We start from the raw sequence: 27,314 nt of genomic DNA on the forward strand, positions 1-27,314 counted from the left end.
AGGAGGTCCTGCGACTTTGTGGGGCCGCTGGCTTTCAAAAGGTTCCACTAAAAATCCATTTGCCTCAGTAAGTAAAGAATTAAAAAACTTTGATTTTGAACATGTAATGGTAAAGGTGAGACAAGTCAGCCTTGTTAAAATAAAAGTATGATTGATGTAATTCACAGGATAATTTAAAGTTAAAGATACTAAGTCATCAATTGTTGTGCCCTTTACATTATGATTCTTGGGTGAGTTTTGGTTCAAAGTCGAAAAGCTGACAGGGACAGTGAAAAAGCAAAGGGCAGCAACACCATTTGGCCTCTTGGGTCAGCAGCCAGCATGTTGCTGGACAAAGAAAAAAAGAAAGTGTTTTTCCTGGCAGCCACTGCTCAACTGTTTTGTTTGTGAAAAAACAAAACAAAAAACACCCAGACAAGCAGAACTGCTTTTAACTGAGGACTTGGTTTAATGAGCATTAAGAATTGTTGCCCCTGGATCCCAGTCCTAAAACAAGACAAACATAAAACAAAGCAACTAATTTTTGATGTCCTCAAGCCTTCAGTTTAAATTTAAACACCGGCTCTTGGACTCTGAACCGAACACAAGTTGCTAATTTCAGTTGGCTTTGCTGTAACAATGACACCATGCATTTGAAATAGATGCCCCTCTAAACAGGGCGATGTAGGATGAAAATGTCAAAATTAAATTAGTAAATGCAAATAGAGTAAAACAAAACCCTACTCACCATCCTGCAAAAAAGTACCAAGGTGGGCTGCAGACGGGGGAAGCGGGTAGGAGAAAAAGTAAAAGAAGGTAAATTGAAGTATTAAGCATATATATAGAATGCTTCGATGCTTGCTTATTAGTCATGCGGGTTATTAGCTAGATGTTGCTGATTTAGTATGTTAATAGATATAGGAGTTATTTTTATCCTCTCTGCAGACAACCCTCATTTCTCCCCATCTCCTCTGGAAAACATTTAACTTTTTTGAAACTTTTGCAAGTAACCCTGTTTCCTCTAGTCTTTCTCAACTGCTGCCAGCAATCATAGGAAGGATGATTTGACTCCACAGCTTTGTGCTAACCTGTTTATTGGAACTACAGAATATCCTGGGGTCTGGCGCTGTGGTTCACCAGGGCCTGCATTGCTGATTTAACTAACCGTCTGCATCTGTAGCAACTGGTTGTTCTCTGGGAAATGAGTCTTGAAAGAAAATAATTGTCTGCTTGACCACAGTTACTCCATTTTAGTTCTTTTTAGTGTTCACCTATTTTGTAGAGATTGCCAGCCCCCTCCTTTTTTGTTTTTACAGTGCTTGTCTTGTACCAGGGTCAGAGAAAGCATTCCTAGAAGAAGCAAGGAGATAGCCTCAGCTGGTTTTAACTAGTTATATAACCTTGAGAGAGACCAAGCAGCCCTGAGAGATAAGCTGAAATCTTCTGTTAGCATGTTTTCTGTTATGAATACCTTTAGAAGAAGTAGGCCAATAGTAATAGGGATAATTTGAATGTACCTATAAGTATTAAGAATTTATGCATATATAATTTCTTTGTCTATGTTTGTATAAATATGCAAAAGAGCATGCCTTTGGGGTCTCACACTGACCACTTGCTGGGAAGTGTCTGACCTCTGCAGAAATAAAACTTGGAGACTTCCCAACTACCTGTGTGGATCTCTTTTCTATCTGGTGCAGGGTAAACGAACCTCATTTGGAATCTTTTTCCAACAGTCTATAGCAGTAGCTGACTGCCATGTCACTGCAGCAGTTAAAAAGCCTGTCTGTTGCAATCTGTCAGGTCTGTATGAAACTCACCCTTTGCAGGAGATTGTGCAATCTTGGATTGAAGCAAGAGCCTCTGCCTTGCTCAACATAAAGATGAGCGGGAAAGAATGCTTGTCACGATGACTGTTCCAGGTCCTCCTAACCCACCGCCTTGGTAGCAACATCCAGATCAGGCTAAATCATACGCAGCTGAAAGCATGAATTCCTCACTATAGCAGGATGTCCTCCAAACCTGTGCCTCTTGTGACAGATCTGACCAGTTCCTGTACATACTTGGCAAACCGTACTGAATTAAGTTTAAGTACCTTTGGAGTTCAACATATTCAAAATGGTATTGTTGTGCAATTGTATGTAACATCGCTAGGGGAGGAGAGATGGCTAACGTAGAGTCTGGGAAATGTGCTGAGTTTCAGGGATCTCTTAAGCAATGGGCCAGACAAGAATTAATTCTAAGCTCAGTGGCTTTCCTAGGAAATATTTGGGTGCCGAGGAATGCACATTTCCACCTAAATTTTCTAGATTTCTCTGTTTAAGGACAGACAGGTTTCCAATGCCTGTCTGCCTTTGGGACATTGCTGCCTTAGGACTAGTCCAGTAAAATTAATGATTTGAATGATTCAGGAATTCAAAAGTTAAAGGAACTGGTAACTTGTCTTAAAAGTGTGGTTACCAAGCAACAAAATGCTAACTTTCCTTTTAACTTTAGCATAACTATTAAAACTTCCCCCCCTTTTACTAGCCAATTATTAATATATAAAATATGGCTTTTTCTTGTTTCTGTAGAGTAATATTTTAAGGTAAAAGTAATGTAAATTGCACTGAGTTAATTAATGTAATTAAGTGAGCAAATAAATTAAATGGAATTTTAGTCAATTCTTATTAAAAAATCTTTAAATAAAAAAGTAACAGGTAACCTATCTTAATAATTTAATTATTTTGTTAAACTGTTGCTATCTAGTATTATGTTGCCTGAATGAATTTAAGCTTTTAATATTTTATTTTGTATGCCAAATATAATTATCTGGACGCTATTTGTCTTTGATTATAAGTTGTCCTATATGTTATAAGTTTTGTGTCAAGTGATTATTCTTATTTTTGATTTTGTTGGGAAAAAAATTAATTTTGGGTGCATAATCATAAAAAACAATGAATTTTGTTCAACATTAGTGGTACCCCTCTATTTTAATATTCTGATTTGGTCATGGCTATCATTTAATAGATTACAGCTATATTCATTTAATTCTTCTTAAAATGTCTGTTATAAAAATATATGTACATATATTTTGTCTCAATGAAATTTGATTGCAAACAAATAATTTTTTCTACTAATCAAAAACTTTCAGTTCAAAAGAAAAAAACTGTAAGGAAGAGACTTCAATATTGATGTTTATAATATTCACAAGATCATAGCTTTTTTTTAGTGAAAAACTTATTTGCATCCTTATTACATTTTAACAATATAGCTGTTAAGTATGGTATAGCCAAAATGTTTAAAATATAACAATGTTACAAAATGTTAAAGCTGGGGAAAAAAAACATTCAAAAGGTTTCTACCGGTATCTCCCAAGGATAAGCACATCATTACGAGTTTATTATCCTCAGGGTGTTTATATAAACTCAAAAGGGCAATATTTTATTTGTTTTAATTTTTATATTGTTTTCTTTTATCCTATGTTTAAAATGTATTTATTGGTTATTAGAATTTATGCTGTTTATAAATATTTGACAGAAGTTTAATTGGTGTAACTGATGAATTAACTCTAAAAGGGTTGGGTAAAATTCTGTAACTAATTTTCTTGCTAAAACAAAGTAGTCGGGGGAAAAAGCAGTAAATTTTTTCACTTATCGTGTGAGTACCCGTCTTCACAATCAACCTCCCCCCTCCTGTTTTAGCAATGAGGCCTGCAAATGAGGAGTTCTCAAACTTTTTTTGCTGGGACCCCCTTTGAAAATATTTCACTCTGTGACAACCCCCCCAAAGTGATGATCCCCTCCATGCCATGCCATCCTTACTGGCATACATGGGGGCTGACAGCTAGCAACCCCCCATAATAATCTTGCAACCCCCTGAGGGGTCACGACCCCCAGTTTGAGAACCCCCTATAGCCGATAGTCCAACAATCTGTGACATGCAGACAGCATACCAATCTGTCACCTTAGCAGTGATCCTCAATGTCTGAAGCACCCACACATGCTACCGTGTTGGGGCAACTACAACCATCCCGGCCCCTTTTTGGGGAAGTGAAGGGGGGAATATGTGTGTGAATGGGGAGGAAGTGGGAGAGTCCCCCGCTTTGAGAATTGAAGTGGATCTGTAGCTAATATTAGCTGCGGAAGAGGTGACTGGCAGCTTTGCTCCCTGTCCCAGTTTCTCTCATCCTTCTGTATCCAAATTCACATTAACACTGGAGCTTCAGGGACCTGACCGAACCCTGGCTGTTTAATGCAGTGCCTTGCTCTGGGTTATCTTCAGATAGGCAGGATGTAGGGTTTATGAAAGGAACACACAGAAAGGATCCGCCATCCTTGTGGTAGCTTTAGAGACTGGTCTAGGGGCTAAAACAGGTGACTGAGAGAGCCAGGACTCCTGGGTTCTTTTTCCAGCTTTGCTGCTGATTCACCGGCTGTGACCTTGAGCAAGTCCCTTCCCCCCTCTTTGCCTGAGCTTCAGGTGAGAGAGCTTTTGGAGGGGAATCAGGCCCCTTCCCCACCCTGCGCTATCATTTAGTGAAAACTCGTTACGTGGATTTGTTCCCCTCCCCCCACAAAATTCAAAGCAACGTCACAAACCCCGAGTGAATTCTGGGGGTGGTGGGACTGTTTTGTGTGCACGTCACACGGTCCCCCCAGCATTCCAGCCCAGCTAGCACCCCTCAGCTGCTTCCTCCTCCGCGCTCACCTCTCCTCCCGTCCTTACAGCCATGGCTTCCCTTCCTACTTGCAGGATGGGGGCCATGAGGCTGGTGCTGGCCTTGCTGTCCCTGGCATCCCTCCTGCACGCAGCCGCCGCCCTGAGAATCGGTGCTTTCAACATCAAGAGCTTTGGAGACAGCAAGCTGTCCAACGAGACCGTCGCGGGCAACATCGTGAAAGTGAGTGCTACAGGCTGCCGGCATCAGGCTGCCCCAGGGTCAAGGCTGAGGCCCAGCTGGTGGCGGCAGTAGGGCCAGCTAGGGAACCTCAGCAGCAGCCAGGGGCTGGTTTGCATTTGGAGGTTTTAAAAAATGCCCCATCTTGGGTGAATCCGAGGGGGTGGGAAGGGGCTCAGTCCCCTCTGTCTCGAGGATTGTGGTTCATTCAGGGGTCACGGAGCTAATGATCTCCTCTCTGCTGGAGAACGGGGATGGATCCAGGCTGTTCCCACGCAGCCCCCACAGCCAGCTGCCTTGGGACTCAACTCCGCCTGCCCCTGACCCCCGAGGGGGGCTCTCAGACACATTCGTCCCGCTAGTGGCTGTTTGCTGGTATCCCAATGGATGGCACTGCAGTCCCTGGCCCTGCCCCGGCTTGTGTAACCATTTGCACCAGGTGTGAAGCGCTGCTAGTGACGGCAGTAAAGAGGGGCACTCGCTGCTGGTGCAGGGCAATAGGGACCCTCCCCCACTTATTCCAGGCAGGCTGTGATGGGAACGCTCACCCTGCTGGGGGGCTGTTCAGGGGGGATGAGGCAGAGCAGCCTATGGGACCAGGGGTCTCCTGCACCCTGCTTGGTGCCAGCCCTTTAAAGGGGTGGTGGACAGAAAACGCCCATGAAAGGCTGGGCCAAATCCATCCCTGGTGTAACCCCACTGCTGGCAGTGGAGTTGTCCCAGGGAGAGCCAGGCCCCAGGCTCTAGACTGGCAGCCCCTCTAGAGTCTCCTCCCGGTGGCAGGAAGGAGACAGGCTGGGGAAGCAGGGGCTGAGCAGCCAGGTACCTGGGCACCTCACTGAGCCCAGTGCAACCTCCCCTGTTCCTCCCTCATCCCAGGACAGATACCACCCTGCTAGCCACTGGGCCCCCTCCTGCTCCTGGGAAATGGCTGGGGTCACCAGGGTGTTCCAGCCGCCAAGTGCCCTTGCTCAGAGCCCAGCCAGCTCAGCGGCTGCAGGGTCAAGCTGCCGTGCCAGCCCTCGGCCTGCAGACACTGCCCCTCTGCCTCCCTGCCCGTCCCTCTGCTGGAAGCAGAGACGCACCAGCCAGGGAGCCCTGGCTCCGACCCCTGGGGAACCCCAAGAGCACTGAGCCAGGAGGTGCCAGGCTGTGGGCTGGCAGGGTGCTCAGGCCGTTTGCAGTCCCGTCGTGTGACCGGGAGCGGCATTCGCGCCAGAGGAGAGGCACTGCCACGCCGGTGCTCACGCTCAGGGGAAGCCAGAGAGATGGGCCCAACCGCAGTCCCAAATCTGGGCTTGGGCAGAGCTGGGATCTGCTGTGACCCAGGTCAGGCCCTGGAGCGGAACCCGGGGTGTTGCTGCACGCACGGTACCCGTTTGGTCCTTGTGTCTTGGTCCTGTTTGGCTCTGTGATCCCAGGCAAGTCCCTTCCCCCTCCACGCTCCAGGCTTCCCCTCTGGGGGGTGACATCCATGCCCCGGTGAGACTGGCAGGGCACCGGCACCTGCTACCACGTTGATTCCCCAGGTTGCGGAGTCAGGGTATTCTCTCCAGCCCTCAGTGGGTCGCCAGCCCTGTTCGCGAGGCTGGCCCATTGCCTGTGCACATCTTGCTGCCTTCATCCCTCTCTGCTGCTCTCCCCACTGACTGCTGGGAAGCTGTGTCTTGTGCCGTGCTGGTGCCCACTGGCCGCAGAGCCGAGCACTCTGCAGCCAGCCCCCGGCCAGTCCACATCAGCTGCCCCTCCGCTCCTCCCTGCCGTTCGCTCACAGCCGCACGCTGACAGCTGCACCTGTGCCGCCCGCAGATCCTGTCGCGATATGACATTGCCCTGGTGCAGGAGGTGCGGGACGCCGATCTCAGCGCCGTGACCAACCTTCTGGAGCAGCTCAACAGGTAACCTCCCGAGCAGGGGGGAGAAGGGGGTGTCCATCTCATTCCTCGTTAGTAATAAACGAGGCATCGCAGGCAGTGGAAGAGCAGCCTCCAGATAAAGGGGCCGGCTCCATGCCCGCTTCTTCCCCGACTGCAGCCAGCTCAGGTCAGCTCCCGCTGTCACAGTCCATCTTGTAAAGGGGCGAATCTCCCCCGCTCCAGGGCTGGGAGGCCAAATCCAGCCCCGCCCGCAGGAGGCCCTGAGCTGGAAGGGGCCTGGTATCCGTGCGTAGGGTTGTGTCAGGGTCAGGAAGAAGCTGGTGCCCTGTGCACCACACCCTCTGTCAGGTAGCAGCAGATGTGCCTGACCATGTGTCCTAGGCCCGACAGCAGGGCAAGTCTCCTTCAGCTTGGTGGAGGTGGGCAGAGCACCCAGATCAGCAGGTGAAAGGGGCGAGCACAGGCTGAAGGAGCATTATGGGCTGGCTGATTAGCTGACGTCTGCGGGGTGATTTGAAGATCTGAGTGCCAAGTAAGTACCTAGGGCCGGGACCCTCCTCAGCTCCGCCCAAGGAGCAGAGAAAGGTGAGAAGAGGGAGAGTGAAGTGAAGAGTGGCTAGCGGGGGTCTGGAAGTGCTTATCTGGCAGGCCAGGGCCTGGCTCCCTCGGCATGCCCACTGGATACAACGGGTGGACCCTGCTGACACTGTTGGGAGTGGTTGGCTCAGACCGGCGGCTAGCCTGCAAGGTCACCACTGTTCTTCTTTGTGTCTCCCCCACCTGCAGCGCGTCAAAGCATCAGTACAGCTACGAGATCAGCGAGCCCCTGGGGCGGGAAAACTACAGGGAGATGTACCTCTTCATCTACAGGTAACAGGCTAACAGGGGAGGCTGGCTCAGCAGCTGCCAGCCTGAGAAAGGCCTGGCTTGCCTGACCCACGTGTTTGTGGTGCTCCTGGCCCCACACAGAATGGACCCTTCAAGCTGGCAGGGTGGTGCAGGGGGGCTTTTGTTTAAACACTAAGGCCTGTAGTGTTTGGGCACCAGGTGGTCTCCTGGTTTGGGTGGGGTGAGGGCTGGGATCCGGCCGGGGGTCAGAGAAAGGCCCTCGGAGAGCCAGCAGCTGTGTATCTCCATGCTCCCAAACGCTTGCATTGGGCAGAGTGTTCCAGATGCAGCATTTCCTCCCCGGGTGCTGCCTGCTGGGTGGGGTTTTAAAGCCACAGCGCTCACGGAAGGCTTTTTCCCCTCCAAATTCAAACGCCTAATTCACCAAGTCTTGTGTGTGGGAATTTCCAGGGGCTTTGGGCAGGGTGACTGAGAACGCCTGGGCTGCTCTGCAGCCAGTGTGGGCACTATAGCCGCGGTTCTCAACCTTTTTTTTCATTGGCCGACCCCGTTGGAAAGCTATTGTCCATAGAGAGTCAAATTCTGTCCAGTCAGTTTTCTGTCTAAGTCTTTCACGGACCCCTTAGACATAGGCCCCAGGTCGAGAGCCACTGGTCCAGAGGACAGCTGTAGGGGCTGGATCTGCACAGTCCTGACATGCTACAACACCTGAGTCAAATACCCTGGGTGAAAATGAACAAACATGATAGCGAAGCATCGCTGCCTGACGCGTTCAGCACTCTGGGACAGACTTGGTACGGGGCTTTGCCTCAGACGGGTGGGCGGGGGGATGCCTGGAGCCTAATTAACTAATTAACAACAATGGTCCCGACCCTCTGCTGGCGTGAATGGGTGCGGCTCTGTTGCTGGCGGTGGGGCATCATCAAGCTACACCACCTAGCCCATTGCCTCAGGACCAGCGTCTCCTGGGTTGAAGATAACCATCTCAGCACTGAAGATCTGTAGCAGCGGAAGATCATGTGCTCAGGAAAGCATTCCCTTGTGCTTGAGATGTGCTGACAAAGCTGTGCTGAATTAGCTGGGGATGGGGGCGCTGCAGGATGGGATTGAGGGGTGCCAGCAGAGCGGGGTGGTGGGGAGCCCAGGGCTGGGCTAGCAGGGGGCTGCAGGGCGGGATTGAGGGGTGCTGGCAGAGTGTGTGGAGGGGAAGCCCACGGCTGCAGGTCAGGACTAAGGGGCACAGGCAGAGCTTAACTCTAAGGAATTGTTACCCATTAGATCTGTCCCTCCCAGGCCCAGCCAAGCTAAACCCTCTGACCTGAATAGCCAGAGCCTTCTGCCTGTCCCCTGACCCTCTCTCCCTCCCATTTCCACCCAGGACGCAGGCGGTGTCCGTAGTGGCCAAGTACCAGTACCCGGACCCAAGTGACGTCTTCAGCCGGGAGCCTTTCATCGTGAAGTTCTCAGCCCCCAACTTGAGTAAGCAGAGCCCGCCAGTGGCAGTAATCCCCACCGGCCTGGCCTCGAGCTTGAGTCCTCCCGGCTCCCCTCCAGAGGCTGGGAGCAGCCATGAGCCCAGCTGAGCTGCAGCAGGCTGGCGAGCAGGGCGAATGTCTGGGGAGGGGTAGCTCTGGGTTCTGCGGGAGCTATTGCAGGGACACTCCAGTTGCACATGCTGGCTCGCGCGCTGCGCGGGGAGTGACAGATTCATGGCCTCAGGACAGGCGCCACTCCATCCGGGAGAGACCTGGGTGCTCCTGCTCCAGGATCAGGCCCTGCTGCTGTAGGGAAGGGAGACCCTGCTAGGTCTGGGATGCATCCACTCCCTGCAACACAGGGTACCGGCTCTCTCTGAACCCTGCCATCACATTCAGCCACAACCCGGCGTGTTTGCATAGCGAGAGCTGCATGGGGGGGGCGATGTTGGGAGATGCCAGGATCTCAGCCCCGCAGTCCCAGATCTCCCACTCTATGAGGCATGGGGCTCTCTGGCACTGTTGGCTCATAGAGGACAAGACACTCATGGACGTAGGTGAAGGGAGAGAGCAGAACATGTCTGCTGGGCATGGGCGTGCTTGTCCCTTTTATGTAGAGGACTGTGCATGTGTGTGCGACGAGTGTGTATAATGCCTCAGTGTGGGGTGTGCGTGCGTGTGGATATGATAACTGTAGGTGTGCACACGTGTGCAATGGCTCTGTGTGTGCGTGTGCACGCGAACTGTGTGCACAGAGGTGTGATGCCTGTATGTAACTTGTCTCTGGCAGAGGTGAAGGAGTTTGTGCTGGTGCCCCTGCACACGCCCCCCAGCGAGGCTGTGGCGGAGATCGACGCCCTTTACGATGTCTACTTAGATGTCATCGACAAGTGGACAACTGACGTAAGCAGATGGATCCGGGTGCAAACCCAGGGCCGTGTGAATGTAAAGGGGGCTGTAGATTCGCAGCTGGTAAGACCAGGAGGGCCCAGTCTGACCATCCAGTCTGAGCTGCATCATCCAGGCCAGAGAACCCAGCCTGTGCGTCCTTTGCCAAGCCCAGCCCTGACAGCTGGGCTGGTATTAACTGTACAATTCCTCTGGAACCCTCAGTGCCCATCGGCTGCTGCCTCTGGGCCACCGCCGTGGCCAGGAATGGGCCAATCGGCTGAGATCCCATTCCCAGAGGAGCTGGCCATACTGCGTCATGCCCTGGAATCTGCCCCCAGACACAATGGAGCCATAAGGCACCTGAACTACGACTCCCATGAGGCAGTGCAGCAGCCCCAGCCCATGCCGTCCAACAGCTGACCCAAAATGAAAGTTTAGCCCTTTCTGGATCAGAATGTTCCACTTCGGGTAGAGCTTGGATATCTTGACCTTTCAGCCCAATGCGAGACAAAGCCAAATAGACACATTTCGGCCCTTCCCCGCGATGGAAATTCTGCTTTGCAGCCGTCCAAAGGGCCTAGCATCCATGCTCAGGCACGGACTGTGTAACGGAGCTCTTGCCTGCATGCCAGTTGCTCCCATGCCCCGTCCCAGCACCGCCCACCCAGCCCAGTCACGCTCTTCCTCCCACAGAACATCATGTTCCTGGGAGACTTCAATGCCGACTGCTCCTACGTCAGGAAAAAGGATTGGGCCTCCATCCGCCTGCGAACCAGTGAGGTGTTTGAGTGGCTCATCCCTGACAGTGCAGACACCACCGTTGGGAAGTCGGACTGTGCCTACGACAGGTGAGATGCAGACTTTCCAGGTGTTGCAACCAGCAGGCCTCTCTCCCGACAATAGAGCGTGCAGCTGTGGAGCCTTATTCCTCCAGCCCTCCAGGGGGAGACACCGGCTCCCGGCCCAGGCAGAGACCCCAGCAGCAGATGGGGGGAGATTTCCAAGGGCTCTGGCTGTATTTTCTTCTGGGCTGTTGAGAAGTCTCGGATCAGATGGAGTGACTTTGGCTTGTCAGGAGAATGGCTGTGTGTGTTTGGGTGGTGGGGGGCGTGCATACATATGTGCTGGGGGCAGGGTTGGCTGCAATCAGCAGGCCGATCGCATGGCATGGGCAACACGAGTGCCACACACAGAACGTGAGAGTGAATGCAGCAGCCCACGGCGATCCTCTGTCTAGTGGAACCACAGAGCAGTTGAGATCATGACTCTCAGGGGATTCTGTCTTTGCTGGCGGCCCACGTTCCCTCTTGTGGCTGAACTAGGAGAGCTCCAAAAAAATGCCTTGGGGCTTCTCTGCCTAGGTCTTAGCTCTCGTTTCTCATCAGAAACCCGCTCTCGGAGAGCAGTCACAGACAACGGCAGATGCCATTTGGTGGCTGTGAAAAGGAACAGTCTGACCCTGAGCTCTCTCTGGGCTCGGCTCAGCTGATACTAACTCCAGGTCCCTGGAATCAGGGCTTTTCCGTGATGTGTTTGAATCTGAAACGAAAGCCCCTGCAAAGTGCACGGTTTTAACATGGAGTCTTGTGTTGTCGTGTTCCAGGATTGTGGTGTGTGGCTCTAAGCTGAAGAAAAGTGTCGTGCCCAACTCTGCTGGTATCTATGATTTCCAACACACTTTCAAACTGGAGGAAGCCAAGGTATGTTGGATTGAGAAACTGACCGCCAAAGAGCTAACATTTAATTAACTTGGACAGTGAAGCTCTTCCTGACTGTTAAATTCCAGAGTAGCCTCCTGCCCCAGTCATTCTAGGGGAACCCTTAAGGATCAGACAGCGCCTCTGGCCAGGCCCAAGGGTTATCATTTATGAAACGTTGACAGGGATGTCAGCAACTCAGCTGGGAAAATGGGGAGGTCTCAAGACTTTATCATTGGGAGTTTCGGATACCTGCAGCACTCACAAGCAGTGAAGTCACCGGTTGCTTTTGCAGGTTACCAGGGCACCACTGTGCCGCCCCCCCCCCCCGCCTGGCCGGCCCTCTGTGTGCGCCACATGCTAGCCCAGCAGCATCAGAGAGTTGTCGCAAATGTGGTGGGAACTATTTTTCATGTCCCTTCCTGGGTAAAACCAGGTGTCTTCAGTAGCCAGGAGTCCATAACTCCACAGGGCACCATGGATAAGGAAAACAATAACTGGTGCATTTAAAACTTCTCTAAAGCAGCTCTTCTCTACCTGGAAACCTACAGCTTTAAAGTCAGGGTTATCCAGACCTTCCCCTATGTACCTCCAGCTTGGGAATTCCCAGTGGTTGGAAGCTCAACCCTAGCTCTGTAGGGCTGAGAGAGACCTTCACCCTTTCAGAGGTCCAGTGGTGAATGTTCCTATCTCAAGGTTGGGGCCAGAATCCCACCTTCGGAGGAAATCTTTTGACTGAAGGCTGATCTAATCAAATGGCCACTGCTTGAAACAACTCCAAGGACCGGATTGTTGGAAGGAGTCCAAGGCAGCGCTTACTTTGTGCCAGGGCTGAGCCCCAGCACCGCTGGGCCTGGCAGTTCATAGCCCCGGCACCTCCGGGCCTGCTGGGTCAGTTCTGAAAGTAAAAATAACTGCTCGAGCCCCAGCACCTCTCTCATTACAAATTAAGCCCTGGCCCTGGGAGACAGGGGAGTGGGCAGAGTGCACATGAGGCAGTGGCTACGGGTGCAAAACAAACCTATTCAGCCCCCAGCTCTGCAGTTTATCCCATGAGTCTGCCGTGTATCACCTGGCTGGCACCTGCGTGATGTACGCTGTCTTCCTTGCTAAGTGTTTATTTAGCTATCACTAGCATCGTGCCCCACCACTCGTCTTCCTTTAAAGCAGGCTGGAAAGTGGCCCGTCTTCTCTCCCATTCCCTCCTGTGAGCCTCGCAAAGACCAAGTCAACAAAATGGGCGACCCCAGCACCAGCCTCAGAAACACCCAGTTGTCATCAACAGCCTGATTTGGTTGAAATGCCCGCACACCTCACTGGCGGGGCCAAGTGCGCTGCGGTTGTCGTGCTGAGCGCTAGGGGTGCAGCTGCCCTTTAAGCAGAGGCAACCAGATTCTCTCCAGTATCGAGCTGGCTGGTTCTGGGCACGTGTCTATCAGAAATGCTCTAGTACACACACCTCACAGCGAAAGGCGTGCCCTGTCTCACCCTGCTCATTCCTGGGCTCCAGCTGTAGCAGTGCAGGGGGGTACAGGTGGGTCAGGGGAAGGGAAAGGCCCCTGGGAAGGTTACCTGCTGCACTTGCTGCCTGCTACCCCGCCAGGTGGCTCGAAGCTGGCAGAGCTGTTACACCCCCCCCCCCTTGCTGTTCCCATGCAGGCCCTGGCTGTCAGCGACCATTTCCCCATCGAGGTGACGCTGAAAAGTCACTGAAGCTCTGGGCTGCCTTCACCAGCACCCGCTTGGATCCCTCTCCCCCCTGCAGAAGTGGAGCCCAGCTGCCCAGCCCCACCAGCTGTAACTGTTAGCCCAAAAGGACCCTGAGGCCCAGCGTTTGCCATCCTTGCAGGACAGCAGCACTGGCCGCACCACCGCTCCTCGTGCAGCTGGGGTTTAAGTCAAGGCCACGTTAGTGAAAGATGCCGGCATGGCAGCCCCCACCTAAGGCCCACTGAGCCACGGCCAGGCCCATCTGCCGCCTGTCACAGCCTGACGCTGGAGCAGCCCAATCGTAAAAGGGGTTCGATCTACAAGACCCTTCAGCAGCACCCTCCGTCTATCAGAGCACAACGACCTGCAGCGGCGGTGAACCTGTGCTGGCTTCCAAGTGCTGCCTGATTTCCAATCTCTATCTGCCTGGAAGGGTGCACTTGGCCCCATGGTTTCCTTATCCACAGTCACTGGATGTGTAAACACCTGAAATGACTCCTTTACCCATGGCTGCCTGACAGTCATACTCCCTGGCTTGGAGAAGCTGTAGTGTTTAGTTAGCGCCCGGTATGGACAGCCACAGCCCACATGGCAAACAAAGTTTCCCTCTCTCAACTGTCCTCGTTTCAAGAGATTTTATTGACCATTCAAGTTTAACATTCGCTCTTTTCGGAAGGCAAAGAGCTGAGTGGCAGGAGGCCCCAGCCAGTGCTGTTTCACAGTAGCAACAGGCTGACTGCTGATTTACTTCCATGGATCATCTAATCAAACATTTCCTGCAGCCCTCCAGGAAAAAGGCATCAGTATTAGGCACCGTAAGGCAGGGCACTAGTGTGAATGGGTTAGAAACAGGAGGCAAAGGTGACAGACAGGATCAATCGGATCAATTACAGTAAAAAATATCTCATTTTCAAAATCTAATGCTATTGCAGGGTGATCAGAGGTTTGCATGTGGCTCTTCAGTCTCCCAGGCCAGCGATCCCATGTGATTCCTCAGCCTCTCTTCTGTTTTAGCATCTCCAGGTACATCTGGAGAGACTTTTGAATGGAGTCCTTTGTGATGAAGCTGACGAAGTTCTGAATGTCAGATTCGCGGTGTGCGAGCAGACGGTCCACGGTCGGCTTTCTCATCATAGACTTGGTGATCTGACGAGCATGATCTGTGGAATAGAGAGAATTAGCACATGGGCCGCGCAGGGTCAGTGACCTATACATTACAGCCAGAGGTCCACCTATCAGCAATAGGACCACAGGGTATAAGGACCTTCCTGGGGAAAAAAATACTGGGTTCTAAGGTGCTCTTGATTCTAACAGGGAAAGACAGAACAAGAACCAATGGCTGGAAGCTGAAGCCAGACAAAGGCAAATTGGAAATAAGGCACACATTTTTAACAGTGAGGGTGATTAATCACCAAAGGAAGTGGTGGATTCTCCATCTCTTGATGGCGCCAAAGCCAGACTGGAATCCTTTCTGGAAGATGCTTCGGTCAAATACATGTGACGCGACTCAGTACAGGGATAACCGGGTGAAATTCTCTGGCCTGTGCTATGCAGGAGATCAGGCCAGACGGTCACAGTGGTCCCTTCTGGCCTTAAAGTCGATGCCCTCTGTCCCCAGGGTTTGACAGAAGTGCTACCATCACAAAGAAACGCCAGCTGCCCCATCCCTGGAGTGTGTCCCCTGAATCTGCTCCCAGAAGAGCACAATGAAGCCAATTTCCCAGCTGGTGACACTCTGCATTGCTTCACGGAGTTCAAAGGAGCTGCACAAATTCACACCAGCTGCGTGAGGCCACAGCTCTGAGTTTCAGACACAGAGAACGTCTGTATGTATTAACGAGGTCCTTCCCCACCACACTGTGGACATGCTCCGTGCCCCTCACTTCAAGGACAGCCTGCGTCTTGCATTGGGCACTGATGCACTCACTGTGGAAGCCTTGGCTGGAAGGTGCTATTATAAGCGTAAATCACTACATTCACAGAAACTCTTTTGAAGCCAAGCCCAGAGCACAGACATTCTCCACCATGCTACCTGGCCACAATCCCGGGCAGTCTTCGGGACAGATCCTCAGCAACACGGCCAAGGAACCCTCCCGTGGGGAATCTCTGGCTTAGGCATGCAGTGAAAAGAAGAGTAAGTCTCAAGTGGGGAAGAGACTAAATAACATTAGAGAGAGAGCAAAACTTATCTGCAGCCAGTTGCATAAACCAAATCCTGCAGGCGGGTCAGATGGCAGCCTCCTCACCTCCATTTCCAAAGCTGTCCAGCCCTCCCCCAGTCTGCCTCGTACCTTCTCTCTAGACCCAACGTGCTTTGAAAGCTTTTCTCAGAGGGATTATTCTTCTAGCCTTTCATCTCCACTGAACTCTGCTGTTTGTATGGAGCTACTGCAAAACATGATGCCCAAAAGTGAACCTGGCTCTGAAAACCAGAGCCGTGGCCAGAGCAGAAGAATTGACTTGCTTGTGCTGCACTGGATACTCCTAGCCAAACGTTGGCCTTTCCTGCACCAGTGTCAGATTGCTGACTTGTCCACATCATCAGATGTAATCCCCAGCTCTCCTGTGCAATACAACAGCCTGGCCAGCGATCTCTCCGTCCAATTTGTAGAATGGATTATTCCAGCCCATATGAACCACTTTACATTTACCTTCGCCTCAAGGCTTTGATTTCTGATTTGCTTATTGAGCAGCATGCACGCTGATTATGATTAAATTCGTGTTCACACGAAGGTCTGATTGCTCATTTAAAGTCTGCAAATGCAAGTTAGTTCTGCTGGCTGCATTTTATAGAGCTTGCAGTGCAACCCAGACACCTTCATTCTAGTAAGTCTGCCGTTCATTTCACTGGTGCAGCACAAGAGACTGCATCAGTGCTACGTGCATTTCATTTTCCAAGTGTTTGCCCAAGATGTCCTAGAGATGCAGAGATTCCTCTGGCTGATAACCAACCAGTGTTCCTGTGTAGCACATACTCTAGTATGCATACATGTCAAGGACCAGGTACAGGGTCAGGGTCCTAGCGTGGGAACTGTGAGATCTGCAGCCTATGGGAAGGGAGACAAGAGGAAACTGGTGACTTGTTCCCTGCTGGGATAAGGAGCCAGGAACCGATGGGCATCCCGACACCCTCCCCATGCTGGCAGTGCAGGGTCCAAGAGATGCCTGGGGACCTGCCTGCCTGTCAGTCCCAGATTTCCAAGCTTCTAGAAGGCAAAGCCAAAGGGACCAGAATGGGATGCAAGCTCCAGCGACCCGTCACACACAGCTCTTCTGGGTAAGGGGTGGGGAGAGGGGCTGGGAAGGCCCAGACTTGGTTTGTCTCTCCCAGCCCATTCCCCGAGCAGCAGGCACACGCACCGTGCATCTCCCATTGGCTAGGTACCTTCTGTTTCAAATGCTCCGATCTGTGTGAAATCCCACCCTGCTGCTCTCAGGGGTAGGACAGCACATGCTTCTCCCACGGGCTCGTCGCATACGGAGCTGCAAATTTGCACACGAGCTAAGTCACACAGGGAGCTTCCGCTTTCTTCCCCCTCCATGCACTGTCCTCACCCAGCAACGGCTTCCTGGCAGGGTCAGCTGGGCGAAACTGCATGTCTGCACCACACACTAGCCGCATGAGATGACCTGCTACCGTCCTTGGCTTATTAAGCCAGATAAGCTCATTGCACTGCCTTTATTCCTGATCTCAGGGGTGCCAACGGCAGCTTTACTGCTCATTTCAATGGGCACTGGATCAGACCACGAACCTGGTAACTTCTCCGAAGACAGATGTGGGGTTAGGCCCCATGAGCTCACTACAGCTGAACTTTGCCAGGCCATTTGTCACTGGGTTCTCCTGAAGGTGTTTGCGAGCTGCCTGTTCTAGCTGGTTCCAGAAGCGTTATAGTCCAATTGCCTGGGTTTCTTTCCATTCACCTTCCCTCTAGGACCTCGCCAGGTTGGGATTTCTCAGGGGTTTGCTGGTGGGTCTGGTCCAATACTATTCTGCCTCATTTTTAATCAATCTAGGATAAACATTGCTAGGCCCCGCTGACACTCACACATTCAGAAATCTTTACACCTTGCTCTCCGATTCCGTCTCATTCCCCTACGTCGCTCTGGCTGGGCAACCCCAGGCGACCTGCATACTCTGGCCAAGGGCTCACTGCTCTTTGACGGGGGCTGAGAACAGCAGCCGCATCCCGAGGTCAGATGTCCCTTACCTGGGATAGCTAGCCACTGGGACATCACAGCAGCAGCCGTGCTCTGTAGCTTCTCCTCTGGTACCAGCTGATCAACAAGGCCTATTTTGTGGGCCTCAGGAGGTGAGTACAAGAGCCCCAGCTGCAGGGAACGCTCCGCAGCTCGGTTTCCAATCGTGTTCACCATTGTATCCTTAAACCTAGGAGAGAGGAGAAGAAATTCTCAGGCACAGGAACCACAGAATATGCAGCAAGTGTAAAGAGAAGCATTTAGACGCCAAAACAGAGAGCTGATAGTAAGTAACCACACTGTCCTTCCAATTCCTCCTTAGAACTCACCTCTGCTGGGATGCCTTCAAAACACTCTGCCAGGGTTAAGCAAGCATGATGGCTGCTTTTCAGACTGACTGGTATCATCAGTGTCACCTTGCAGTCTGCCTGTCTGTATCCACCCATTGTCTCTCATCTTATACTTTCATTGTAAGCTTGTCCGGGCAGGGACCATCTCTGATACACATACGTACAGCACCCAGCGCAGTGGGGCTGGGACCTTTATGCGCTACCCCAATACAAATAAACTCTGTCCTTCCAGAAAGAGTTGCCCTGGTGTCTCTGAATACACATTTCATAGCAGCACTGCTCCCTCTCCTTCCCCCGCCTCCCAAACAGACATGTCTCATTACAGTTTAACGGCCACCTTACCAGAAAGGTGCAACAATACCCAGCTGCGTTTCGTTTAGTCCAATGCTGTATTTTGGATTCTCAGCCATGATTCTGTAGTCACATGACATGGCCATCAGACAGCCCCCGGCCGGGCTGGATCCCTGGCATAGGGAGGAAGAGATTGGGTCTAGTTAAATCTCCACAACGTGCTTCTAGTTCTAAAATAGTCTGTCTCCTGTCACTGTAACAGCATCATTCTATCGCAGGCAGCAGTGGGACTAGGCCTGCATAGGGCAGGCCAGATGAATGAGTCTCTGCCAACCTAACTGAAAGAATGAAAAAACGCTTCACTGACATTTAAAGTCATGTCCCTATGAATCTTCAAAGGGACGTGCTCAGGGTAAAAATAGTCATTAAAAGAATGCCTGGCCTGTATTAGCAATGTCTTTTTAATTTAAAAATTCTTTCCTTTTTAATTCCCACCCCCACCTATTTATGCTATTCACAGTTTGAACTTCCCCAGCTTGGGCAATGGATTAGTCAGTGTCACCATCAGGTTCTCAGGTGTTGCAGGAGGCTGCTTTGTTTGGGTTGCAAACTCTGCAGTGGAGTGATTGTGGTTTGTTTGTTTGTTTTTAAACCAAAACTATTTTTCCTAGTGGAATTTATATTTAAAAACTCCCAAGGCAACATTTCCATTGACCTCAGGCTTTGTGAAGCCTACAGTTGAGACCAGACTTGGCCTGACGGTGTCCCTTTTAAAAATTCCTAGCTGCCTCTTTTCCTCATAAATTCAACCTCCAAGAGAAAGCCAATAGCACTTGCTAGTCTCAGAGGTATGGTTGGCACCAGCAGTTAGTTTGTGGGGGGGAAAAAGTGAGTGACTATGCAATACACAGAAATCGCACGTCCAAGTGCACAAATTCAGAATGCATTTCCTCCTGCACCAAGATTCTCCAGATGGGCCAGTATTATCCAAGAAATAGTAACAAATTTTTGCCTATTAATTTATGCCAGCAGACATCCTAACACTAACTGCCCTTGCTGCAGATCTAACAGCAGACTACAACCACCTCCTCCCCCACGCTTCCTGCCCTTGGATTTCATTCCCTCAAACTATTGGGGTAACATAGTAACTAATAAAGCACAAATGGTATCTAGAATCATTCACCCAATTCATCAGGTAGAAGCTAGGAAGCTGGGCATGCGACACAAGCACATCTCATGAATTCTTAATGGGGTAACCTTTGCCCTTCTCTGCCTTTGACATCCCTTCATTACTAGCTTCTTCTCTCCTGCAGAGAAACCTGGCAAGGAGCCAGACGAGCCAGGTAACAAATCAGAGCTCATGTGGGGGAGTTTCTGGGTCATTGTCTCCTCCCGTGGGAGGGCTTTGGGGGAGCTGAGGGCAGCTTGGAAGAAGGGACAACCCTGGCTCTAAGGAGCTGTCAGGGCGGCACTGCTCTGCTAGCTTCTCTGTTACCCTGGCAACATGGCTTCTTCGGGTGTGATCCCACTATGGACCACGGCCCCCAGTGGCTGGGCAGCAGCCGCCACACAGAGGCTCCCCCAGAGCTAATGCTATTCCAAGCAGTGTGATTGGAAATGTGGAGCTGCGTTGGGGACAATGAAGCAAAAAACAAGAATGGTGCTCTCGCCTCTCCCGCCCCTGCAGTCCTGGGACTCACTGACTCCAATAAAGGAGGGTCTCAGGATGGGGGAGAAAACCATGGCAATGCCACAAGCAGCCATCTCTTCCCCGATGCCCACCCAAGCAGGCCATCAAGCTGTCCTGCACACAAAGTGCCTGGGATAATCCAGCTCTTAGCCAGAGCTTCTTGGGGCCAGGATACTCTTTGCTAGGTCTGTGGGGTAGAAACAAAGAATTCGATCAGAACCAGCTCCAACGAATAGGAGATTTTGCGGTGATCTGTCACTTGAAATGAAGAGGCCGCTAAGAAGTTTAGTGAGCGGCACATGCAATTGTGTGGGGCATTGTGGCGCTTGGGCTTTATGTGCGGTGCTGAGCAAGTCCCACTGGAACCAGAGGGAGCTGATGGTGCTCAGCACCTCCCAGGTGAAACGTCTGAATGGCGGTGTGTCCATCTCTGGAAGCTCTCCCACCTAGTGCAATATACAAAACCATCTCGGAGCATAACTGATGGTTTAAATCTCTCTCCTTTACGCCTGTATCTGAGAATAAGGAGCAGAACCCGCAGCCTGCAACACAGACCCTGTACTCAGTCTAGTGTTTGTACATAAAGCCTTATTCATTTCTTGTCCCTGCCCACGTCGTACCAATAAACCCAGGCAAGTGACTGACAGTTGAGAGCCTCCTATGAAGTGAGGTATAAAGATGACTTGCATTGATCACAGCTATTGTCACCATGTTGGATTGGTACAGCCTGAGCCACATCTCCTGCACGGCTCGCCAGAACTCTGCGTAGTGCTCTGCGCTCTTCCCGCACATCTCCGTAATTTCCAGGCCCGCTGAGAAGATTTTGGGGACACCCTAAAATAGGGAAATAAAAACATCAAATGGACAATTAATATACAGCTACTGACCTTTCAACCGGTTAGCAACAAGGTCTCGCAGAACCTGACCTGATCCTGAATTGTGCACAAAACTGGGCATGCAAATATCTTTAATATTTTACAAATTTCCTAAGAGTTACATCAATGGATAACTCAAGGGATCTTACCAGCAAGAAAAATAACAAAGAAACATGCTAATAAAGAAGAAATTCGTTACTTTGCAATACTATTTTTACTTAGCAATGTTTGAGGTTTATTTCTAATCTGATGCCAGAAAATGCCAGGTGAATTTAAAAAAAAAAAAAGCAAAAAAAAAGCAAGGAAATAGCATTTCCCTCCCAAATCAGCCTTTGGAGCCCCCTTATTTCCTTTCATCCTCAGAGCCCCTGTAGCAATGACCCTCCCTCAGGCAGAGGTGGCTTAATGCGGCAGCCGTCAGAGCCTATCAATGCCATGCTCTAATATCGCCTGAACTGGTTGCTAGAGAGCAACACGGCTAAGCATGAAGCAAAGGAACGACCTGGGGACTGGCACTCACACCCTGTGTATAGCAACACCTGGCCCTACTGGCCCTGTAAAGTGTATCCTCTTTTCAGTGGAAACGTACTGACGTCAGGATGACCCCTCTGCAGCCTCGGTCATTCTCCAGCTTCTCCAGGCTTATCAGAAACTCTGTTAGAAAGTCCAAGCTTAGGCTGTTCACGGGAAGGTTCTGCATCTTCATCACAGCTACCCCTGCACCACAGCAAAGAGAGGAATCAGAACCCACTGCAGATGACCATAGCAATGTCTGCAAGGCCACTAGTCAGCACACTCCAGTGTTACTCAACAAAGAACATTTCACTTCTCTTTCCATGCCTGTTTCACTTTAGAATAACTCCAGGAGCTGTGAGCGCGCAGCAGGCCTGGGCCAGCTGCCAGAAGGAGACGCTGTCACACACACTCGGTTGCTCTGCACAGAGGGCTAGTGGCCCTCAGGCATTTCTGCCCAATCACATTCTCACTGCATTGCATTGGCCGCCTAGTGGGAGCCACTAAGAAACACCACTGCATGGACGGGGTACCAGCCATCCAGAAGCACAGCCCGAGCTTCAAATGTATCTCTGGGGAGCATTTCTGAGCCAGCTCAATGGCCGAGGGGCAGCGCTGCTAAGCAGAGGGTTCCAGAGTGGGTCCTGACAGTAGGTTTTGTGGCAGAGGCAGCATACTCAGCATGGCATCTCCCTTCAGCCAGAAAGGCAAGTCAGCAGTGGATCTGTCGGGGTGGGGGTGGAAGGGAATAAAGAGGAAATACAAAGGAGCTCAAACTATGAATGTGTTGGCAGCCAAAAGATGCTATATCACCACGTGAGGCAGCACATGCTCAGGGCTACGTTTCACCCGGATGGCGAACAGATCAACCTGTAGCTTGTTTTCCTTAAACAAATTTAAAAATTCCAAATTAAAAAACCCCAGGCAATTCTATCTCCACAGAATGGATCTCACAGCAATGTTTATAGATGTCTCCACGCTGACAGAGCAATTTGATTCAGTTAATGCATCCGTCAGCATTTAGGAAGTTGAAGCAAAATACTGGGCCTGCATTCACAGAACGGCACAAGAAACCCACACCTCTGGAATGACCTGCTCAGGGGGAAGTTTCTCCCCAGCCCCTGGTCAGTTACAGGTGGACCGATGGCTTGAAGCATGAGGTTTTACATCCCTTCTAAAAAAACCGTAATTAGCATATGTAAGACTCTGGATGTTGCTAGCCATGGAAGCAGGTATTCTTTCTCTGGAACCTCTTGGCGTTGATGATATTTTGTGGCCTTGAGAGCCGTGTTTTCATTCTGAGCAGCGTAAAAATGTTTCAGTCTCAAAATGCGTTGCTTTCCAATTTCACAGGCTGCTCCCTTTCTTGTATTACAAGGAGGTTCACTAGATGTGCGCTGTTTAGCTTCTCTGGGCCAGTCGTCCTTTTGTATATAGCTCTGGCAAAGCCAAGGGTCAAAATATCCACTCACCCATAGTGAGGAGGAATCTTTCCAGAGCAACTACCATCAGTTTCTGTAGAATCTAAGCGTTCATTGAAAAACACAAAGAGCGTGCCTACCCGGGAAAGTTATACTTATACTGGTATAGGCTAAACATGTGACATTAAGCCAATAGTTATATCCCTGTGTGGACACATTCTGGTGTCAGAGTGGCATTCTTCAATTTGGTTTATGTTGCTTGGAAAGCGAAGAGAACTAAACCAAAGAGAACCACTCTTCTTCCAGAATAGGAGTATCCACATGGGGGAATATACCAGTATAAGTGGACCTGTACAACTGGGAAAGCTTCCCCGTATAGAGAGGATTTAAATCTCTTGCCCACATGGTTCAAAGAAAACCACCCAACCATGACCTGAGTGTGATAGTCGCACTGTTGTCGTCTTAAGTCTGCGGACAGACAGCTCCAACTGCCCCCTCTGTCAGAGGTGCCACGTCCTCTCTGTGCATTAGTCTCCTCCTTTCCCTGTGTGAACAGGGACAATTCTCCCTGACCTCATGGGAGCGCTGCATGGACAAATCCATCACGATATGCAAGCCTGCCTCTGCCACTCCTACAAAAGCTACATGCATGGCTCCCTGCCTCGCTCTCCTTCCCCTTCTGGACAGCAGCCACCGAAGAAGCACATTTTCAATTCCTAACCAAATACTAACGTCCTTCTTGACACAGCTGTCCTCAAAGGCCACAGGCTGGACACCCCCGTTTCAATGCAGTGTGGGGTATGGGATGCGAGACAGCCCACAATAATTTAATGCACTGAGCAGACAATGTCACACCTGATAAGAGAGAGTTTTAGATACCAGATCTCTTTCTGTTTGAAGATCATAGCTCTGGTCTAATGCCCACTAAAGTCCGTGGAGAGAGATTCCCTTTGATTGCACCAAGAGATGAAGCAGGTCCCATGTGAGCAGGATCTGGGATGCACGGCTAAAACTGTCTGCCAGATCTCTGAACGTTCCCAAGACCTAGATGAGGCCATGCCAGTTTACCTAACTAGGTCGATGGATTTTCTCCATCCGCCTCATGCCTGTTAGGATATCAGGCATTTCTCTAGCTCCTTTCATATAAAGATCTGTGCGTGCCACAAATATTATTTTAGCCTCACAACGCCCTGTGAAATATTGTTCCCTGTCTGCAGATGGGGAGCTGAGGCACAGAAAGATATAAAGCAGCAGTCACAGTGCGGCAGAGTCAGGAACAGAGGGCAGTTCTCTTGACTGTCCATTTTGTGTCTAAACACCTCCACAGAAGAACCTCTTGAAATGCAGCTCTATGTGAATCACGCTTGTAGCGCTGAGGGCGCGGGGGGGGGGGATTTGTCACATTGGTTAACATCAGTGTGACAAAATCATAATAATTCATGTGAGATAGGCCATGTCAGGTACTGTTAGAAAGGTTATAATATGCTAAGTCAGATGATGATACTTATGTTCATGTGTAATATGTGAAATGGAAGTTATAGATATATTTGATATATCTGTATTTCAAATTGTGCTACCTGGGTAATGACTCAGGCAGGATGGATGCAGAACAATAGCCTACTTAATGTCCCATTAAGACACTCACGGATGCAAGGGGCCCAGGAAGAAACTAGAGGCATACCTGAAGGGTTACCAGGATTGGCCCATGTGATTCTGGACTCCATTTTAGTTCTTGTAATATTCCACAAGACAGCATGGCCAGGGCCAAAGGATATATAAGGCCAAGCCACAGAATCCATTTTGTCTTTTGTTCCTGTTCAGCTACAGACACATACCTGCCTCTGGATCAATTTACTTGCAACTGAACCGAAGGACTAAGACCCATCCAGATACTGAATGTATGCCAGAGGAACTGTACAAGCCTATGAACTCCACAATTCTTCTAGAAACCTGATGTGTATGAACTTTTAATCATCTGTATGTATTTGATTGCTCTAATCCTTTAACATTTTTCTTATGGTTTTTTTCTTTCTGTTTACAATAAACCTTTAGTTTTAGTTACTAAAGGATTGGCTGGCAGCGTGGTATTTTGGGTAAGAGCCAAACTTATATTGATCTGGTACTGTGGCTGACCCCTTTGGGTCAGAGGGAACCTTTTTAGTAAAGAGCATAGAGTTTAAATAACTGGTCTCTTTACTGGACCTAGTGCTGATTTGGGAGCCAGAAGCTAAAATGCAGTAAAGGGGGCTGTGTGTATTTGTGTACTGGCTTCTTGATAACCGGTTGGGGGAATCAGAAGCACAGTTTGTAGCTGGTTGGGAAGCCTGACTTCAGTGTCACCCTCCAGATTGGGAGAATCTGCTCTCCTTGTGCAGCCTGCCCTGATCTTGTTATTTTCAGGTGGCTACCTGGACACGGGTCACAACACTAACAAGGAGAAATAGTCTGGCAAGGGTATTTTAAATAGCTAGAACTCTGGCAGCTACCAGCAAAAGGAGCATGTCCTATTGTTTCTTGTGGGTGAAGCTAGTGATGGCTGTCCCCAAAACAACTACTCAACATTCCTCCTGTACCATTATTCCCCACTGACATCAGTGGAGTCTGGCCATCAGGATCAGGTGCTTTAATCACCGAGATTGGTATGAATTGTATTCAAGAGGGCTAACACTGATCATGCAGGAGCTGGAGTGGAGAGGTAGATTTTACTTGTAAATATTGTTCCCTTGATCTTGGTCATGTTCCACCGAGAGAGGCATCCGTGTGTGACTGGCAGTGCTTGCACAGGGAAGTGACAGGCACTGGGTACTTTAGATTTAGATTACTTGGGGAGGCTTGTGAAGATCAGCACGGAAAACTGTGGTAGGACTAAAGACCAATTCCTGCAACCTGATGTGTGTCCGTGCAGAAGCCCACAGACCTAAGTCACTGCAGGAGACAAGTCACATGCATGTTAAAACAATCACAGCAGCTTTTCCAGACCCATTACCAAGCATCAGCACCTAGTACAATGGACATCACACATGGCACTGTTACACAGAGCCTAATGCACTGAACACACACACACACCGACACATTGTACGCATGCAAACACACACAGACACACACAGCCTGGCATCCTGTACACAGACAGGCGCAGGCTGGTCCACACTTACCCGGCGATTTGGCGGCTGTTGATGGGAGTTACGCAAGCTACACAGAGTAACTTGTGTAACTCCAGTTGATGGCTGTGCTTCCCTTCTGCACACCGTCTTCACTGCACTGCGCTCACGGGAACCGCATTCCCAATGACGCAGCACTATGCTACTTGAGGGGGTGGTTTTACTGCATTGACTTCTGGATCGATTGAGTGGGTCTTCACTGACTGCTCAGTCTATCCAGATAGGTCAATCTGACGGTGGTGTCAGTGTGGATGTACCCACAGACACAGCCCAGAGCGCTGCATACACACATGCATGTGCCATATAGAGACAAGCGTACAAACGCACTTGTGTGCACACCCTCCCACACACCAGCAAGCTGTATGCACACATGCATACACATGCACACACAGCCTGGTGCGCTGTACACATACATATGCACGCACAGAGCCCTTCATGCTGTACACGCACAGTCCAGCACCCTGTACACACACAGAGCCCAGCGCCCCGGGTCCACACACACACGCATACACACAGCCCAGCACGCTATACACACATACACACCCACAGTGCGGCACGACACACACACACACCCACCCACATAGACCCCAGTGTGCTGTACACGCACACATACACCCCACAGCCCGGTACGCTTTACACACCCACGGAGCCCGGCGCGCTTCACACACCCACCCACACACACCCGCCGCCCCTCACCGGCGCTGCCGTCCAGCTCCACCGTCACTCGGCCGTGGCCGATCGCTCTGCGGGGGGCGGCCCCCGACTCCCGGGCCCCGGCTCCGCACAGCCCCGGACGCGGCCCTGCAAGACACACACGGGTGAGTGGCGCGGCCCGGCCGTGCGCAGGGGGTCGGGGACGGCCCCGGGCGGCTCCCCCCACGCGGGGCCGGGCAGGGGCCGCGGACGGGCCGCACCTGAGCGGAGCAGCCGCCGGATCAGGGTCACCGCCACCAGCGCCATCTTCTGCCTGCCGGGCCGAGCCGGACCGCGGCCGATACAGCCACAGCCACAGCGCCGCCTAGTGCCGCGGCCTGGACTGTGCGAGCGGACGGGCCCGCAGACCCTGCCCACCGACACTGTCTGACACACCCCCAGAGACACACCCAGACACTGAGACACACCCAGGGACACTGACACCCAGAGACAGTGACACACACCCTGACACTGTCTGACACATACCCAGAGACAGTGACACCCAGAGACACACCTTGACACTGACACACACCCAGAGACAGTGTCACCCAGAGACAGTGAAACCCAGAGACAGTGACACCAAGACAGCGATAAACACCCAGACACTGACACCCAAAGAAATGAACACACACCCAGACAGTGACACCCAGAGATACACCCAGACACTGACATCCAGAGACACTGACACACACCCAGACTAACACACAACTAGACAGTGACATCCAGAGACAGTGACACCCAGAGACACACCCAAACACTGACACACACCCAG

At 50.8% G+C, this 27,314-nt stretch overlaps 2 protein-coding genes across 3 annotated transcripts; one reads left to right on the forward strand and one right to left on the reverse strand.

Annotated features, from left to right (window-relative positions):
- Positions 1–13,984, forward strand: LOC137155131 (deoxyribonuclease-1-like 2). The gene is made up of 9 exons (XM_067551154.1): positions 1–67; positions 4,711–4,858; positions 6,665–6,753; positions 7,519–7,602; positions 8,960–9,060; positions 9,847–9,959; positions 10,641–10,795; positions 11,551–11,647; positions 13,304–13,984. Exons 2-9 carry the CDS (start codon positions 4,712–4,714, stop codon positions 13,355–13,357), a joined length of 840 nt encoding a protein of 279 aa, XP_067407255.1. The 5' UTR covers positions 1–67; position 4,711; the 3' UTR covers positions 13,358–13,984.
- On the reverse strand, positions 13,975–26,847 carry ECI1 (enoyl-CoA delta isomerase 1). Of its 2 annotated transcripts, none has more exons than XM_067551152.1 (7): positions 26,764–26,847; positions 26,546–26,650; positions 21,347–21,474; positions 20,570–20,716; positions 18,244–18,365; positions 17,563–17,741; positions 13,975–14,514 (listed from the first exon to the last, which is right to left on the reverse strand). In XM_067551152.1, the coding sequence occupies exons 1-7, from the start codon at positions 26,807–26,809 to the stop codon at positions 14,348–14,350; spliced, it is 894 nt and encodes a 297-aa protein (XP_067407253.1). In that variant the 5' UTR covers positions 26,810–26,847; the 3' UTR covers positions 13,975–14,347. The 2 variants fall into 2 exon arrangements, with proteins under 2 accessions (XP_067407253.1, XP_067407254.1); XM_067551153.1 differs by lacking the exon at positions 13,975–14,514 and adding an exon at positions 16,735–16,837.
- Between the last annotated feature and the right edge of the window lie 467 nt (positions 26,848–27,314).

Source organism: Emydura macquarii, unplaced genomic scaffold, assembly GCF_026122565.2.
Source record: "Emydura macquarii macquarii isolate MOO-44397 ecotype Brisbane River unplaced genomic scaffold, CSIRO-AGI_Emac_v2 contig_1348, whole genome shotgun sequence".
NCBI lineage: Eukaryota > Metazoa > Chordata > Testudines > Chelidae > Emydura > Emydura macquarii.